General features: G+C 37.3%; 1 protein-coding gene across 1 annotated transcript in view; it reads right to left on the reverse strand.

The window, feature by feature from the left end:
* The window catches only part of LOC100369975 (metabotropic glutamate receptor 8-like), a 57,255-nt gene that overhangs the window by 17,732 nt on the left and 21,530 nt on the right, over positions 1–17,993 (reverse strand). Inside the window, exon 2 of the mRNA XM_002738310.2 lies at positions 2,856–3,072. Coding sequence (XP_002738356.1) covers positions 2,856–3,072 — 217 coding nt within the window. The remainder of the gene's footprint in view (positions 1–2,855; positions 3,073–17,993) is intronic.

Genomic DNA, 17,993 nt, shown 5'->3' on the forward strand with positions numbered 1-17,993 from the left:
TTAAAGTATGTCTGTTAGGGTCACGTATGTGTTCCTAAGAAATAAAACGATATATCCAAATTAGTGAGAGCTCAGAGTAGTACTTATCCAAAACAAACATGGCTACAAATAATTCACAGTGTCCTATTGTAACATATTAGGCGTGACATTTCTTTATTTAATAATGTACAATTAGTATATTAATATCTCATGGAAAAGACAAATTATTTGATCAGGAATATTCCTGGGTAATGTTAAAAAATAAACTTTGCATTTAGTGGAGTCCAGGCTGTCGTCTAGATTGAGTAGTGTGTTATAAGGCTCTGCGATTGGAGCAATGCTCCTACTTAATATCTTATTTGAATACACTGATACTTGAATCTAATTTATCAGTGGCTCTTCGAATGACAAAAAATGAAGTTTCGTAGGTTATGACAAAATTAGTAAATCAAAAGACCACCTCCAACTATTCATAGACATAGGGGGACATTATTGGACTACATTCCTTAATCACATACACTACGTTGTCGTTAATAGAGGATGTGCTATCACTTGTGCTAAATATAACGCTAATACGAACTAGGTTGATAGTCTACGGTTTAACAGTATGGCGTTGGTTAGATTAAGTAAGGTGTTATTGACTGTCTGCACCCTGTCAATACGTATTATGCTGGAAAGGCCTCTGACAGCTCGCTTCGTTTGGGGATACATCGCACTGCTTCCTTCACGAAACTCAATAAAGCGAGTTCTCTGTAAATCGCATGTTTAATCTAACCCCACCAAATTTGTGTTTTAATTGTCTTCTATTTAGTTTTCAAAACAACACACTCTCATCCTAATTACGTAGCATTGGTGAATGTATTCCACTATAACCCTATTCTCTCCTCGATTCGGTTATTTCACGAGAGAATTTATTTGCCTGGGGCAAAGCGTGTACCGCTATAATTGTTAATCTTGTTTAGTAGTCGTACGCTGAATACATAAATTGATTTTTTCGAAATATCCATAGTTTGTGTTTAAAAAGTTTTAATAAACCATACACAAAACATTTTATTTTATTTCATTTCATTCATCCATACAAGATAATTTGGGTTGAACTGTTCCATGTGTTTGAGTCTCGACTACAAAATTGATTATGTAACATGAATTCCCATTACACCCTGAGGGTCACCGACTGCAATTGCTTTTTTTACTATCGCCACGACATAATAAGCACTGGCTTTCCTCATCTGGGAATAATCAAACGATCAACATTTCGATACGCACAAGCGCACATTATCGTTTTTTCGCTGGGCATTGAGATACGTTTGCTGGTTGGGACATTAGTATCATGTTAAAAAGTCTGAATTTTGCATTGAATTGACGGTATATTTGCTCACCAGACAGTTACAAACACGTCGAATATTAGTTTCTGTTGACCACTTCGGCTACTGGGCACTTATCCTCTTACAATGTAGTTTTTATTGCAATGTTTTCAAGAGGTAACCAAAGCGTCATTGCTGTCGGCAAGTATGTGTGACACCATGCCTAATAGTATGGTAACGTTTTTGCTCGAAAGCTGCGCGGATCATATAATGATGATATTTATAGCGCAATCACATATTATATATCGTGATTACCCATTTATAGACGTTTGTGTGATGATCTGGGTTCTGGCCACGAACATATAATGACTCGGACACACATTGTTGATGGTTCGCATCTGAAAAAATAGACAATCAACAGTCTATTTCAGTAGGATGGTATTATATGTTGCATTGGGGAAAGCTAGAATAATCTTAAAACTATATTCAAACTGCTTTATTACCCACGACTCGTAGTTACTATGATTTATACACGTGATGACGTAGAATGGGCACTTTTCGTCTTTATTCCCAGCAAGTATTCGGCTTGATTTGCATCAAGTAGGGATAAGTACAAAAGTGAAGAACACGCACACATACACACACACACAAATTTACACAGGTTATTGACTCCACTCATAGGAGTTGGATTTCTAGGCATTTTCTCATTGTTTACACGTGGTGATTGCAAATCTGGTATTCAATTTACCATCTATTTGTCACGCAGTGAATCGCCAAGTACTCTATACTGAATGCTGCAATGAAATCAATTCACATGCGAGTAATTGCGAGAGATGTCTACGTAATATGAAACCTTGGAGGATTAGTGTAGTGATTATTGTGCAGGGTATAGGTGGTGGTGACACGTTGATTCCCAACATACCGCCGCAATATCAAATATACGATTCAAAATGAAACCGACGAATAACCCGCAGCGAGTCAGCCGCGCAGTCGATTCGGAACGAATTACAATTCCAAAAAGAAGCAGTAGTAGCAGGGGAACGGCAATTTCATCACCGGCTCGGCTGACTGTCAATAAAATTTGATATCATTGTATCTGGCGATAATTAGTGAGCGCTATCACGTGTGAGATTACACTTTTGTATTTTTACAGTCACATATACGGAACATAAATTATTTGGTTTCAGCACTTTTCCTCTGTGATAAGCCACTTGTTGGCTTCATAAATGCTGACCAATTTCGTCATGTAGACTTTATATTAACGATATATACAAACTTATTCAAGCTTCTAAAAAGATTAGTGGTTTAGGGCTGATTTTCAATCTCTGTACGGCGCGGCGACCCATTGCAAAATTTAAACATTTCGGTTTTTAAGTAAGGTGATTCATAAAGTGAAATACATTCATGTAAATTTTGTATTTAAATTTCATAACAATATAAGTTTATCATATATTCGAAGTTAGTTAACTATCCTCTTACAATGTTTGACAATAAATGTCTTCTTTACATTATCTCACAATGAGGCAAATGATTCTAAATCTTGTAAGTTAAAGTTGTCATCATTACAATTACCTGTATTTTTAGCGAGTTGGGTAAAAGCTTCCACCCCACCTTCCCCGTAATTGCCCTCCGACGCTACCGTGGAGACATACTCCCAGCCGAACGCTTGCACCAAATCGATCATGGCCTGGGCTTGGTAGGAGTCCGGTGGCACCACTCTGGAGAAGTAATTATAGCGTGACTTGTCACTAAGTTCAGAGCTGGTCGATGCATAACTGATCTGCGGAATCTGCAAGACAAGAAAAGAAAGACAAATTATATATCTGTTAGAAAGAAAGGCAACAATTAGTCACTAGAAAGTGTTTTGAGAAACAAGAGCCCGAAATGTCATGGCACTGAATGACCGAATTTTGCATTGGTTTCTATGGTGGAATTGTATCTTCATATGTCGAAAGTTTGCACGGTTATATATAGGATGAAAAATTCATATATTGATATGAATCATAATAAGTTGCAGTGCGCTAATTGTTTCCCAATTTATGCAATAAGAAGTTCTCTCCCATAATGCATTGCATATATGCGCAGTAACATAACCAGTAGCGCATCATTTGAATTCAGCCCAAACTCTTTTTAGTTTACGCCGTACGAACCCACGCAATCATTGGAACACTAATATTCGCAAATAATGAACGCGGATACTATAATCAACTCCTACAATAAAAGTCCCACTTAGCGAACAACGGATATACATTCAAGAAACCATGTGTACTGTGAATGATTCAGAAACATCATGGCCTATTAACTTTGTGACATGTTACATGCATTGCATTTATGGGCGGTCTAACTACACAGTGCGTTAGATGAAGAAGACCTCTGCTTATAGCCAACGTTAATAGTTAGTAAATAACACGCCAAAGTCTGGATCGAGATGTGTTATAAAATCAAAAGTAACAGATCTCGAAATGTGTGTTCCCCATCCTTATATACCCAATTTCAATGTTACTATTAAACTCAACTATAGTTCTTTGTCACAGATTCCTAATTCCTAATTCATAACAAGTATTTTATAATTATTGTAATACTGTGCGTGATCGTATCCTACCTTTTGGCATACAACTGTTTCACATATCTATATACGTCAGTCTATAACCTATTTAAATAGTGTATAACACGTGATCTAGTGTTGAATATTTGTGAAAAAGCATACTTTAGCTACATCGAAATGCCTGAATAATTGTGATCAATTTTAGAACTATACACCGACGTAGACGGCAGGCCAACCGAACTCACTGGACTGTGACAATTATAGTTATAACTTAACTGGTATGCCGCTTATTTCAACAATGGTCGGACCACTATTACCTACTATGTGCTATATAGTTCCACTGATGAAGAAAATGACATGGGAATGAATCGAACGTCTATTTGTAGAATGCATGTTAGTCTAAAAGTGAAATCAGCGGGGCGGCATCGCTGACTGCAATTTTAGTACACGTGATATCGCGCTAGCGTGGCAAATGTGCCACCTAATAATAACCTCAGTGCTCAACACTATAACGAATGACACGGCTTTTTATACAGATGTGACGAATCTTCGTGGATATCGATTTTTTTATGTCTTATCGATTGATATTACTGTATCAATCCATACATTGTCAATTTGTGCACTCAGTCATATCAACTCGTGGCTACAACAGTATTATTATCTCTGATATCCGCACTAAGTCGTCTTACTAGGCGAAAGGGCCATGTAGTAGCATTTCGGGACGTGTAGTAATGTATGTTGTCGGTCACCATACCACCAGGTCCGCGGAACAACGTCATTCGGCTTAATGGGTGGGAGCTTCGTCAGTTTAACTTCAAAGAACCGCGTTCTAAATAAAAACGGCAGGTGACATTTTCTCGTATTTTTATCGCAAGGAGAGCCTTAATATCTAGTTACATGCATAGTCTATCAATCAATAAGCGTTGTTGACAAGCTGATTAATATTATTTTTGTAATGGCGAGTCTATTTGCATGACGGTGAAATTGATTACTAGATGAGTTCCAGACGAGAGGTCTCATTAATGTGTTCATTACTAATCAGCACGTTAATAAATAGTTGTTATCTAGATCGCAGCGTGACCACAATCAATGTCATATTCTAAAAATAACGATGCATTAGTTCAAATGCGAATCGTTATCGTGGCATGTTCATTTGGATATATACACAGCTGTAGTAGCTATTCTATTGTTAGTGTACACGCACTCGAATTCCTATTCGTAAACTTCTAAAACACCACGGCCAGGGTTTACGTGAAGGGAGAAATAGCTGTCCGTGTCAGTTCTGTGGGTGTGTGAGGGCTCATTTGCATAATGCAATAGAGAAACGTGAAATATGCTGTGGGCGAGCATTTTTTTCAGAGGAAAGTCTATTTAGTCGCTTAAAAACTCACTCGACTCACACACCCACACTCACATCCCATACCATCCGTTTGACTAATCAATCAAATAAATCAATAAATCAGTCAATCAATCAATCAAATGAAAGAGTACAAACTATCGAATGTCCCTGATACGCTGTATCTATATTTTGACATTCCTTCGACTGTACAAGTAAATCCCGGGCTAAATGAACAGTGATATTTTAAAATCACCTAAACAGTAATTACTAATCGATTTCAAACTGAATATGTATTATATGACGACGCGATATGGTGGTATAAAAAAGCAACAAGATATGTTGCGATCCCCACGAGGGGAAAGTATGCGACAGTTCCTAAATAAATCCACAATATAGTATTGTGAATTGAATTGAAGGGCAAATATTATATATATATATATATATATATCAGTCATACCTATTAAGTTTCAACGCTGTTTGAAACCATTGCTGCATACACCAATCTGGACGGGAATTTGATATTTCTTAAACATTCTTTTGTGTATGTGTCATCGGCCTTAAAAATTACAATAGACTAGCACGAGGAGAGCTTACGTATTTCCGTCTGTGCTTTATTTAAATCTGAATAATACGTTTAGGTGGTTCACAATACATCTAAGTATGACCCCCATCACTCTCATCAAATAGGGACAAATATCGTGCGAAACACCGCTGCTGTTCCGTGAAATGCGTCCCCTCAAATCTGACCTTTCTCTAATTGACTAGAACATGTGTCGGGTTACTTTGTTTCCGTGTCATTAAAAATGACAGGCGCGAATGCCGATTTGTGTCTTTTCAAAAAAAACGTTCTCATGGACGGCAGGTATAGCAATTACGGAATCCTTTCCCTGCATTTATTCATATTTCCTCGTGTTCCTTGCCGTTATCGATGAGTTATTTTAACGTAACAGTGCGTTAGCGGACGGCACGTTAATAATAGGGCATTTTAGACCCAAACGTTACGCTGTGTAGCACATACAACCAAGGAGTTAGTGATGGGACTCTCAATTCAGTTCCGATTCCCCACTAAGAAAAATAACTAAACTTACTAATCTAATATTTTCACTTTGTCGTCTCAATTTTAACTATATGTCAGCGACCACCGAGTACATGCAGTCATCCATTGCGCAGTACTCAAATCTATGAGTGTACCGTTTAAAAATGCATTCAATTCATTGGGAACATGTTGTTTGAAAAGAATTTTATTGCGTAAAAGGATACCACAATTTAAACGCTGTCTTTGTATCTAACCGTCTGTTGTCAGCTGTTTTAATTAAATGTTTTCATCGCAGAGTTAATTGGTTTGCGTCAAAGGCAGTAACTGAGAACCGTTGCGTGTTATCGGTTGCGAATTGAAAACAGTACATAGTCGTGTATTGCTATTTTGGTATTAAACCCACACAGTGTATTGACAGGTTCAATTTGAAATATGTCAGCGTTCATTGCATCAAATGGTGGCTCCTCTTACCCACCCTCATAATATGCCGTCAGTTTGTCTCCTAATATTGTATTCCTGATGCGATAACATAGAAGGAACAATATGTTTGGCTGCTTTTCAATCACATCCACATATTTGTTGCCAGAACGCATAAACCGCCACTCGTCATAGTGATATTATAAATACATGCATGGCATGTGCGTTCTGTGCGTTTCTGAATTCTAGTTTTGACGTTAAACTTACTCGCACGCACACCAGCAGTATCCATGGTGGAGTCCCGGGGGAATATATTTGACAATCTCAATAACGTATGTCTTTTAATGGCAGCGACATCAGACCGACTCTGGTGCACGTTATGTATAAACAGAAATAAATTAACTGTGTCTGCATAATTCAAATATTCACAATCTAGTATAACGATGCGAAGCCCTAGAAGGCTGGGATAGTCTTTGTCTGAAGTTATTGTGTTTAATACAACAACAAGTCGAATATCCTAAATGCCTGACATTGGTTTTTTTCCTATGTGTTACTTTGCGTATTAACAAGCAAGCAGTGGATTTCACCTTCGTTTATAAAGCACCTACTACAGTATTATACCAGATAATAAAGTGCCACATGATTGTATACAATAACCAACGTTATATATACTTTTGAAAACTTTTGAAAATTCTTACATTAATCAAACTTACATGTTTATGAGTACATCAATATAGATAACGAATTTAAATAATATAACACAGGGATAACGTATCTGAGGAAAATAGTAAAAATCAGTAATGAAGCACGTGGTTAGGAATAAATGATTTATTAATATTGAGTCTACACTTTGTAAAATACAGTTTAGTATATTTACTGGAGAATGCTACTAAGACTGACAGAAACACTTTGAAATAACATATCACTCGCTTGATACTATTGATGTCAATGACATTTAGAACGACTACAACTCCTTATTCATTGGAAGTGAATTTCTATTTTAGTGCTCGGTTAAGACACATGTCAGAATAATAATTAACAGTCCTTGGTACAGCCTTCACGTCGCTTTCAACAGCCTGACAGGAGTCGTGTATGGCAGGAGAATAAGGTTGTCATCCGGACAATTTCCTGTGTGAATGATCGACTATTAGAGCAAAGGATGAAATAAGAAATGAGTGTGGTTCACGCAATGGCGTGTCAAGTAAGACGGATAGTGCGAATATCGGTAACAATTGCAGGAATAGACCTACACACACACCCGTGCATGAAAAGAACGTCCTCTAGAAACAGTCTTGCTGTTACATAAATTCTGAATGTGGTAGCGCCCCCACATTGACTGGCCATTACAAAGGTAGAATTCATATAATATATTATTATACATCTGTCACCGTAACGCCATAAGTTACAGCGTGCTATAATTTTGGGGCATTGTACAGGTTATTTTTATCCTACCATATTAGGTAACGCGAATACCAAATATGGAACGATTACGCGCGTGTGCGTCCTCTAATAATAAAAACAAACATGGCTGCCCGAGGGTTTGACCAGACCCCACACAAAGAAGTTCGCTAAATCTGTTTTAAACGTTTGGATTTCAGCATTCCCATGATGTATTTTTGTGAAGAAAAGATGTAATAATAAGTTTATTACGAGGATACTGCAAGGTATGCACTCAGACAGTACGCGGTCAATACTCTCGCTATACTATCTTCGTGTATACTTTGCAGTATCCTCGTAATAACCTCATATTATACGTTGTTTACGTTGCAATAATATTGTCAATTGTCTGTGTTACATATGACTTTAATGGTGTATTGATTACCATTATTCTCGTTATGTTTGCTGAACAGGTTTATGTCGAAATGTCACCGAATTAAAGTCTAATAGGCGCATGCGTGTGAGTTTAAACAATCGCCACATATTTATACAGCACTAAATTTGTTCATAATCGATTCGACAAGTGCAGCATGTAACTGGCAAATTCCTTTATGAGTATAGACAATATTGCAGAACAGATTACTTTGCATGTCATGAACTAATCATAATCAGCATATTATCGCCCTGACTTTCACTTACATACAAAATAATAAGTAGTAGTATTTCAATGTATTGAATAAAGAATGATTATATCATATCGATATCTCAGTAAAAGTTGTATCATTGTCATATTATATTATATTTTTGACGACAGATAGATTGATTGATTGATTGAATGATTGATTGGCGTCTAACTGTCAGTTCGTTAGGTCCTGAACCAAAACTTCTCATTTAAAACATGACTAGCCTTCAATCAGGGGGAGATACAGAGATGAATTCTGGGTGAGGCGACCCCATTTAATGTGAAGTTGTTATTAAAGCTAAATTCCTAATCTAAAGCGTATGCGCCGAAGCATAACAGCGAGAATCTGTTTCACGTTGCGAATTAACCTTGAGATGCCATGCAATGAGTGGAAATAACGCTGACGGCCCTGACGACAGTCACGGCCGGAAACCCGAGCTATCAGACGTACTTACTAAGCTAATCTCTAATTAACATAAGCATTATACAACACACGCAGAGCTAATACATCAATTGATTAAGTATGCATCTTTACAATCGATCCAATTTTTATCTTTCCACACTAAGAATCAGTCGGCATGAGACATTAATGGAAGGTATATGCATTATCGTTTCACGTATTTGAACACTCTCTGCGAGCTTCAATTACGCTTTTAATAAAAGCAACCTGAAGTGAGTTCCGTCGTGTCTGCTCATCATTTCAATATAAATCACGGTTATCTTGCTTGATTAAACAATCTTTCATTTGAATATATCATATTCAATGATGTAACTTTATAACTTGTTTTTGAACGTCAACAATTATTGTTTTGTTGGCTTTGTTATCAACGGAGTAAGTATGGTTTGCTGTGTGTATGTGTGAAGATATAGAGGTTTTCATCGACATCACGTCGGGTTTGGCGATTGGAAAGGTCGGGTTTCATATGGTATCATTAGATCTCTGCAAGTGTTTTAATGCGATTGTCGTGATGGTATCGACTGCCTGCACCTTTTAAAGAAAGTGTTTTCCCTTATCTAAAGTAGTTTATAAACTACTCACCATAAATTGTCTGCAGAAAACGTTTTCTTGCTTGTTTTTAATTGCAAGAGAGTTTAACTGACGTTTGAAACTTATTAAACGTGGCAGTGTGTAAATGATGTTGAATTAATTATTTAACAACTGAAAAAGATGAAATAGTCTATTCAGTAGTTGGGTTTTTGGAAGAAATTATTCCCGAGTATATTATTTATGAAAAGTACAGTATAGTGTAACAGACACAGCAACCGATATTGGATAAACAAACTATAGGTGCATGTTATGTAACAAACCTCTGAGGCAAATAGCCGCCGAGATCTCATTAAACACGAGATTGACACGAGAATTTGTCCCCTCATATAATATTCCATTCTTTTCGGCCATGTTCCAAATACGTGTTATATAAGTCTCGCGGCTCTCGCTCTTAGCGAGAACCTGGCGGTCATTTTGATCTACAGTTCAGATGAGATAAACAAAAATAGTTATAGATCTGGGATAGTACAGTTTGGCAGCTCACAAAATGGTTGACTAAATTGCTGCTACCCACCAATGAAAAGTGTTTGATGCATGTACGAATGTGTGGACAGATATCTCATTAAGTAAAAGTTCTTGTCCTCGATTATCGATTGTGCGTCGTTGCACAAAACATTATGAAGAAATATGGTGTGTTAATTTTAATATACTACAATATAATCAATTGATGTACTTTTACAAATTTATTATACAGTACAGTAATCACTGTAATGAAAGTACGAATTGCTAAACTTTATTCAAAGTCAATGAAGGCTTTTGTGAGCAATGTCGGTAAATATCACAATGATGTATAAAATTAGAATGACATGTGCTACTCAAGGGTAAGACAAATGCTCAGTCCAATATTATACTGATAACACATGATTAATCTGATAACACAACTTTAAATCGATATATAGGATGAAGCGATTTCTAACTCCCACGGTAAAGCTACGTGAATAATAATAGTTGATATCCGATCATCCGATTCTTGTTTTTCGTATATTCCTTTATACTATATGCTGTCTCGGTGCCTCATAGTTTCGTAGATCTGAACACAAACAGGTAGTAATGCCAATCTAGGCTATTACGCGATACCAAGCGTGGAATTTCTCATACCACATGTCACTAAGGGAAAAAAATGTCACGCGCCTTATCTATTATATATAAGATTACTGTTGTTGTGTCACCACTGACCTCGTTTACTGTTGCTGTTTTGACATGTCAGTGATATATAATAAGACTCTCATTTTAGGATTGATGAATAATATGTTGTTATGATCTGGGTTTGTGAAAACATTATCGTTGACTCGTGTATTAGGCATGTACCTTCGCCGACAATTTGTCTAGCTAAGTGGCAACCATTTGGACATTATTGTAGCTGATCATGTAGAAAATACCGGTATTAGAAGAAAAGAAAACAGAATTGTCTCAAGAGTACATGAACATTGCCGCAAATTACCGTGTTTTTTTCTTTCGATATTTTACTTAACTTTACTTGTCATATTCTGTCACCGTAATTGCGTAAACTGAACAGATAAACTATGTGCAAATCAGTCACCAAGTCAGAGAGGTGAGATTACATCCTGACAAGCCAAATCAGCTAACTGTTTTGATTATTCACTTTTTATTTCTTACTGTTATATCCATGCATTTGAATTACGCATAAAAATACGTCGAATTCAGGTATAATCTGAAATGCCGTAGTTGGCTGTTCTCCTCCGCAGGATGGAATGATAAATTTTGACACAGTCATTCGCATATAACGTTTGTGAGCTTCAAAACACTGACGGTTATGCGAATCTTACTTGCGAGAGGGGACATATTGCAAATGTGTTTGCTGTTCCACGTCACATCATTCAGAGCCACGTCCGCGCCAACAACTGTAATAACCATTACATCACGTGTCTTTATTCGCCCAATCACTGAAGTACTTAAATTCATTATGGATGTGTTTATTCCATTTCGTATTTAACATAGTCAAGGAGGACGATTAAATAAATGGCACAGAGAAGATAGGATTAAATAAGATTTTGTGAAGGCGGATTTTGACTTGAGTTGACTTCGCGTGGCTCGACTTTACTTTAATTCACTTTAATTTACTTTACTTTATTTGTATTTTGAACAAAAACACTTAGCGCATGCTCACCTACTTGGGCGTCTAGAACAATTTCCTATCGCAGCGATCGGATTCAATCAGGGTGAACGTTTTTTTTTTTAATAAGTGGATTGCTTTTCGTGTTATATACACATCGTTAACATTGACTTCATTAAATTCAAGCCGTTTATCAACAAACCCGGATAATATAATCAGACTCGGCATTTGTATTGACACACTGGCTTTAGGTTCAATCTGTACATTCGTAACAAAATAACCCATATCATTATAAATCGCGAAGCGAGACTTGAAAATAGATTTTTTGGACTCACCAACATATCATAGTGTTTAGAGAGATGTGTCAGTCTATACCACGACGGACATATCGCATCATAAAATCCGATGAAGGAAAATGTGACTACTGAAAAACGGTTCGTTCTTACAATTATTTCTCCAGTGAACTGACACGTATCTGAAAACATTTCGTTACAAACTAATCTAATCCCCATCTGTCTTTTTTTCTTTAAGAGGTTGATATATAATGACTGTTTGCGTTTAATGACAGCATATTCGGGTAATAATAGTAGGTACAAAATAAATGGATAAAGGCTTTTATGTTGAGAAAATCCAATGTAAATTCAGACCAAATTGAATTCAGTTGCCAAAACTTAATTGGAGCGACTACAATGGCATTTGGGAATAGACGAGCAGAATTTGTTATTGATGAAACACGACCTTAAATTAGATGTACTTAACTGTCTATACAGCGAGTGGCACCTGCAGTTTTATTTCTCAATGACTGTTTATGCTATTGCAATTGGTGAATGGAAAGGATGTTCCCGTAATTAGGAAAAACGTTTATCCCAGTAGATTTGTTTTCTCCTATTCCTCTCAAATGCTCTGTGGTGTATTCCAGCCAGTGTGGAAAGACTGCGCAAAGTTATGTCACTTGCAACTAGTTACGTCACTGTATCGAATTACGTCATTAGTAGGTTTGGTGTCTCTGATTTTTTTTACACTAACTTACTCACTCACTCGCTCACTCACTCACTTAATGACTCACTCGCTCACAAACTCACCCAGTCATAAATTATCGATTTTTTTGTTTTCGGTTCAATTGATCTTAAACCCTTGATTCGGAGGATAATGTGTACCCGCGGGCGTTGATCGTTATAACGCAGTGTGGTTAAAGCTTTCCGATTAATTTGGTTCTGTCAAGAGAGATCTGTTCACTGCGGTTCACTGCTACGAATGCGTGACATGTTATGGATTTTATCGGGAGTTGAATCTTTTTTCAAGAAATGACGTAGGTCAAAAACTTCTAGATATTGAAGTGTCAGATACAGTGATATATTATTTTGGTAGCCAATTCGTTATCGCATCGACTATTGGTTATTAATTCGTGAGCGTATACGCCATGATGATCATGTAGCCGTCCACTACTAGTATGTTAAAAGGTTCCGTACTATTTTCGGAATTCGGATTATCCTTTTTTTAAGCAATCTACTTTAATCGTGTGTACATAAACATGAGACGGAAATATAATTTTAAATAATAATTAAAATATGCTGATGAGTATTAGAACATACCACAAAATTCGCTTCATTTGATGTTTTGTTTTGTTTTGTTTTCATATCGGTACGCGCTCTGTTTGCAAATATATGTAAATAAACTCTCAGATGATTTCGATTATTTTTGTTACAGTGATTCACTGTGTTATTTTGTTTAGTAAAAAGATACTATAGGCAACTGTGGCGGCGCTGATCATCTGTTCCGGTCATATTAATAAATATCGCCGATCTTCATTAATATAAAGTGGACACACTTCTGTATTCATTGTAATACGAATTGTCCAAACCCAAATCACAACTACATAGGAAAAAATCCGCGCAGTTCCTTATGGTTTGATGGGTGGTGTTGTATATACAACATGTTTCGAAAGGCAAATACGTCTAAAATGACTAAATGTTCGACGGCGTACGACGGGACGTCCAGTAAGTCATGATTGTCAAATTGGCAGTTATTCAACATTGGCTCCCCGCGTTTGGCCTTGTATAAATTGAGCACATCGCTGTTCAAATACTCGGTGGATGGAAGCCTCAACTACTCTTTCGTACGATCACTTGAAATCGTTCTCGTATTTTAACCTCTAAACGTCATGGATGTTTGCTTAGGCATTTCGATTTGAACTTAATTCTCGGTGTAAATTGCGGTACATATTCGGAACGGTGTCAACATAAACATACGTAACTGCGGATAGACTTGGCATTGATTCTCGGAGTTGACTAACATCACATTCTCACTAACGCCATTTTATGCGATATAAATCAATACAAGTGTTTGATGACGTATACTCTATGTGTCATTGCAATTCATTATACACAGTGTGCAACTATTGGACAGCCTAGTATTGAGTTGCAAATAGTTTCTTTCTTTTTTTCTATTCACACCACTTAAACCACTGGATACATTCACACAGCGGGTGTGACTGATATTGTTATTTTCTTTTTAACACTCACAGGAACGCCACTTAAGCGTGCCGTGAACTTGACAGACACGATTGATTGCAATCACTCTCGGACTGAGCAATCGCGATATTACGCTCCGAGTGAAAACTAGGCAGAAATGACACTTTCCATCATAGTGCTGGAAATGCTACTTAGTGTTGTCAGTAATTGCCAGAGACATGCTTAGATGCGCTACCAGGGCGACTGACGTACTCCGTGGACACAATTACTAAAATTAATGATCATTTACACTTTTGTCTTCGTTTTTTTTGTTCCCACAATACCATTATTTATATATAGGTCAATCTCGAAATTTGCGTGTAAATATTTTAGAAAGTTGAAACATTTCACGAGACGTAGTACGTGCGGGAATACTATCACATTACACGAGGTATCTTTGTATTGTGTTTGTCTCTTCAACTCCTATGCACGTGGAGATAACTTGTATTTCTTTGACAAATAAAAATGAGACCTGATTAATATCATTGATTCGATTTCTAGATAAATGGCTCGGTTGGAAGTTCTTATAAAGTAGATATCGCCGCGAGAGCAGTATTGTTTTTTTAAATGGTGAAATACATTGCAAGATCTATTCCTGGACATTTATAATAAATCAATTAGATTCGGAATGCGAGTTATGTTCGTCCTAATAGCGGTTCCATTAGTAAATACGCGTGCAGTGTTTTTTTTGCTAACATAGGAATAATATAATTTACCTAAATCTGTATTGATTTGATTGAGAACAAGACAGATGCATCCCGGTGCATGTCCGGTGTTCATAAATCAGTTTTATTTCTATTATAAATGCTTACTGTGAGTATGCTTTTTTATATGATTAAAACAAATAGGCGGTACATTCCACTGTCGCTGTTATTTTTTTTAATACGGTTTCAATACAGTTGACAACAAGTGCAATAATTTGTTATATATATTCGGAAAATTCTTCATATTTTTGAACTGAACTGAACTGGGGAATTGAATGAATTTGTTCAAGTTCTGTGAAACACACATATTTTCAAAAATTAATGCTGTTACATGCAAGTAATTGTAACGGACCAACATGCTCACGGGTACTGGTAGCAGAGCGACATTACAGCCCCTCTTCCACGCGCATTACGTCAACGTCGGAAGGAGTTGTAGATAAACTCATGCCACCCGTGCAGTCGATGCTCGTGAAATTAAGAAGAGATAATTGGATAAAAATATACATTATGACAAGTATATGTTAGTGACATACAGACCGTTATCTATGTAAGGTCGATTCTCTAAGGGTTTTAATTCAAGTTAATAAACTTCCTATAATCAATACTAGTATCTGACCGTCTCCATTTCTTATTTGTTTCCATTAATTTTATGAGCCCAAATGAGACATGTAATGCTAATATATTACAGTATTTCGAAAGATAGTTTTACTTTAGTGCTGGTCACCACTGCTGGTGACTATGATAGCTCGAATTACGTAGTGATTCTGCCTTTGCATTGTTAGACACTCGCGTAAAGGTTTTTTATGGGTTATTCTTGGAGGGTCATGTGGCGTATCAGCATTGATTTCAAAACACCATAGTGCCGTCATTACATGTTGCCTGTACGAACTAATCAAAGCGGTTGGACAGGGTATAGACGATTCAATTAGTGAACTATTATCATCCAGGGCTTGCCATGTAACCCTGAATTGAGAAGCAAATGACCTTTGTATGCTAATATGTCCATTTGTTAACACTTAATAATTCTACTCACAACTTCATTCTCAGCGGGTGTAATTGATTCACCCCCCCCCCCCATCATAACTGTCTTCCTTGACGTTCCGTGTAACTGACAACGTTATCGACGAGCAGTAATCTCTAGGCACTGCTATTATAAGAACCGGAAAAAAGTAGTCCATTACGTTCGGTTTTTTTCGCTCTATTTAACCCGCATTTTTTTACGACACGTTGACGTCTTATCGGTGTGGATAGTTACTTGCATTCACTTCCGCCATTTAATAGTTGTTGATTCAGGGTTTGTCATTTTATGCATAATTCATATTTCTATTTTGGGACTGGAATTTCAGCCGTCAAACAGAGAAAGATTGCGCACCGGCAGCTTTTGTAAGTTTGTTTGAACTAAACATGATTTATTGTGTGTCTGTAATACCCCGGACCGCCTTTTAAAGTACGGTTACGAGAATGTCTCTAAACTTGTTTGCGAATTTCTCATGGCCTCGAACGAGAACCTTGCATATTTGATGATCTAATTTGCATATTGTACCAAGAACTATCGAATTACGTTTCAGTGGTTAAATGTTCAGTTTGTCCGAGTCGAGTCGCGTATCTTTTTACCTCTACAAAGAAGAGTTATAGTTTCCGTCGTAACGGTACGAGGCAGCTATGTATGTTGAGGTGGTATCGAGTGTTCAACTTTTTTCTCATGTTTAAATTTCTAAATCTGGAAGTAAACATCTTTAAACTCGCTCAGCTACTCGGCTTCTATTTCAGTTTCAAATCTTGGCGTTGAAGGCTCTCGATATACTGCATACACATTTCCTAATTAAACATGATCACAATCAGGTGAACAGAAGCGTTCGGGCACCCATTCATCAATGTCGCGGCTTCTGCGTCATGTCTACATCAAAGCATTGTATCCATAGTAACATCGATACCTCATCGTTCCAGTGATGGCTGCATTACGGTCTCTGAGATTTCTTGGGATTTAACGATATGAGGGTGTACTGCGCACGGGGCCGTGCATATAGACACAGACTATGTGAGGTCATACGCCAGCTGAACACAGTGGTGTTCGCCGCTAATTGTTAGTGATTTGTGCGGGTTTCACCGAAATTTGCCGTGATTGCATTTTATGTTATTCACATTAGTAAATACCCACAATGCAATATCCAATTTTCTAGCAATTTTGATTGATCAATGTGGACATGCCCGACAGCTAACTCCCGCCACCTGCCTTTCCAGGGTGAATATCAGCATAGTGTGCCTTCACGCATTCCGCGTGATCAGAACAAGTGTATTAAGAGCGATAACCCCGTTTTAACCTAGTATAAATTTACGCAAAGTGGTCGCGACCGGTCTCGAGTTTTAAACCCGTTCTTTGTCGTCATTCAGTGCAGGGCATTAGACAGTGTACAAGAGAATCTGTCATCGGACGTTGGGTGAATTCTAATGAAGCGTCTGTAATTTAAAAAAAATACGCATCCGTCGAATTCTCATTTGGGCCCCGCACGCTTTTGTTTGAAACATCTTTTATTCAAACTCTTCTAGCCAATATCTCCAATAAACCTACACTATACAGAAGTTGTGTGACACTTGGTTGTTCGCAAGGATGGCAGTCAAATCACTATCTATCACTACCGTGTCACGAATACCACCCTAATGAAATACACTCAGAAAGACATGTTTTTTTTTAGTCCACAGCAAGACGTTTTCTAAAAATTATCATCGCTCAATGCCTCTGTGTTTATGAAAGCCGCCGGGTGACCAGAGTGCAATATAAACAGAAACGAGATCAACTCAGTTACAAAACCAATCGGCGCTTGCGTTGTGTGCCTTCGTGTAACAGCCTCTTTTACCACTATGCGCACATTCCATGTATTTTCAGAATATGATGTATTCTTAAACTTTCTCCGCTCTGAGCTTGTGCGAATGCAAACATACATAGCAAAATTTCCGTTTGCCCACTCGCAGTTATTTGC

The sequence above is a fragment of the Saccoglossus kowalevskii genome, chromosome 3, assembly GCF_978046115.1.
Source record: "Saccoglossus kowalevskii chromosome 3, keSacKowa6.1, whole genome shotgun sequence".
In the NCBI taxonomy this organism is placed as follows: Eukaryota; Metazoa; Hemichordata; class Enteropneusta; family Harrimaniidae; genus Saccoglossus; species Saccoglossus kowalevskii.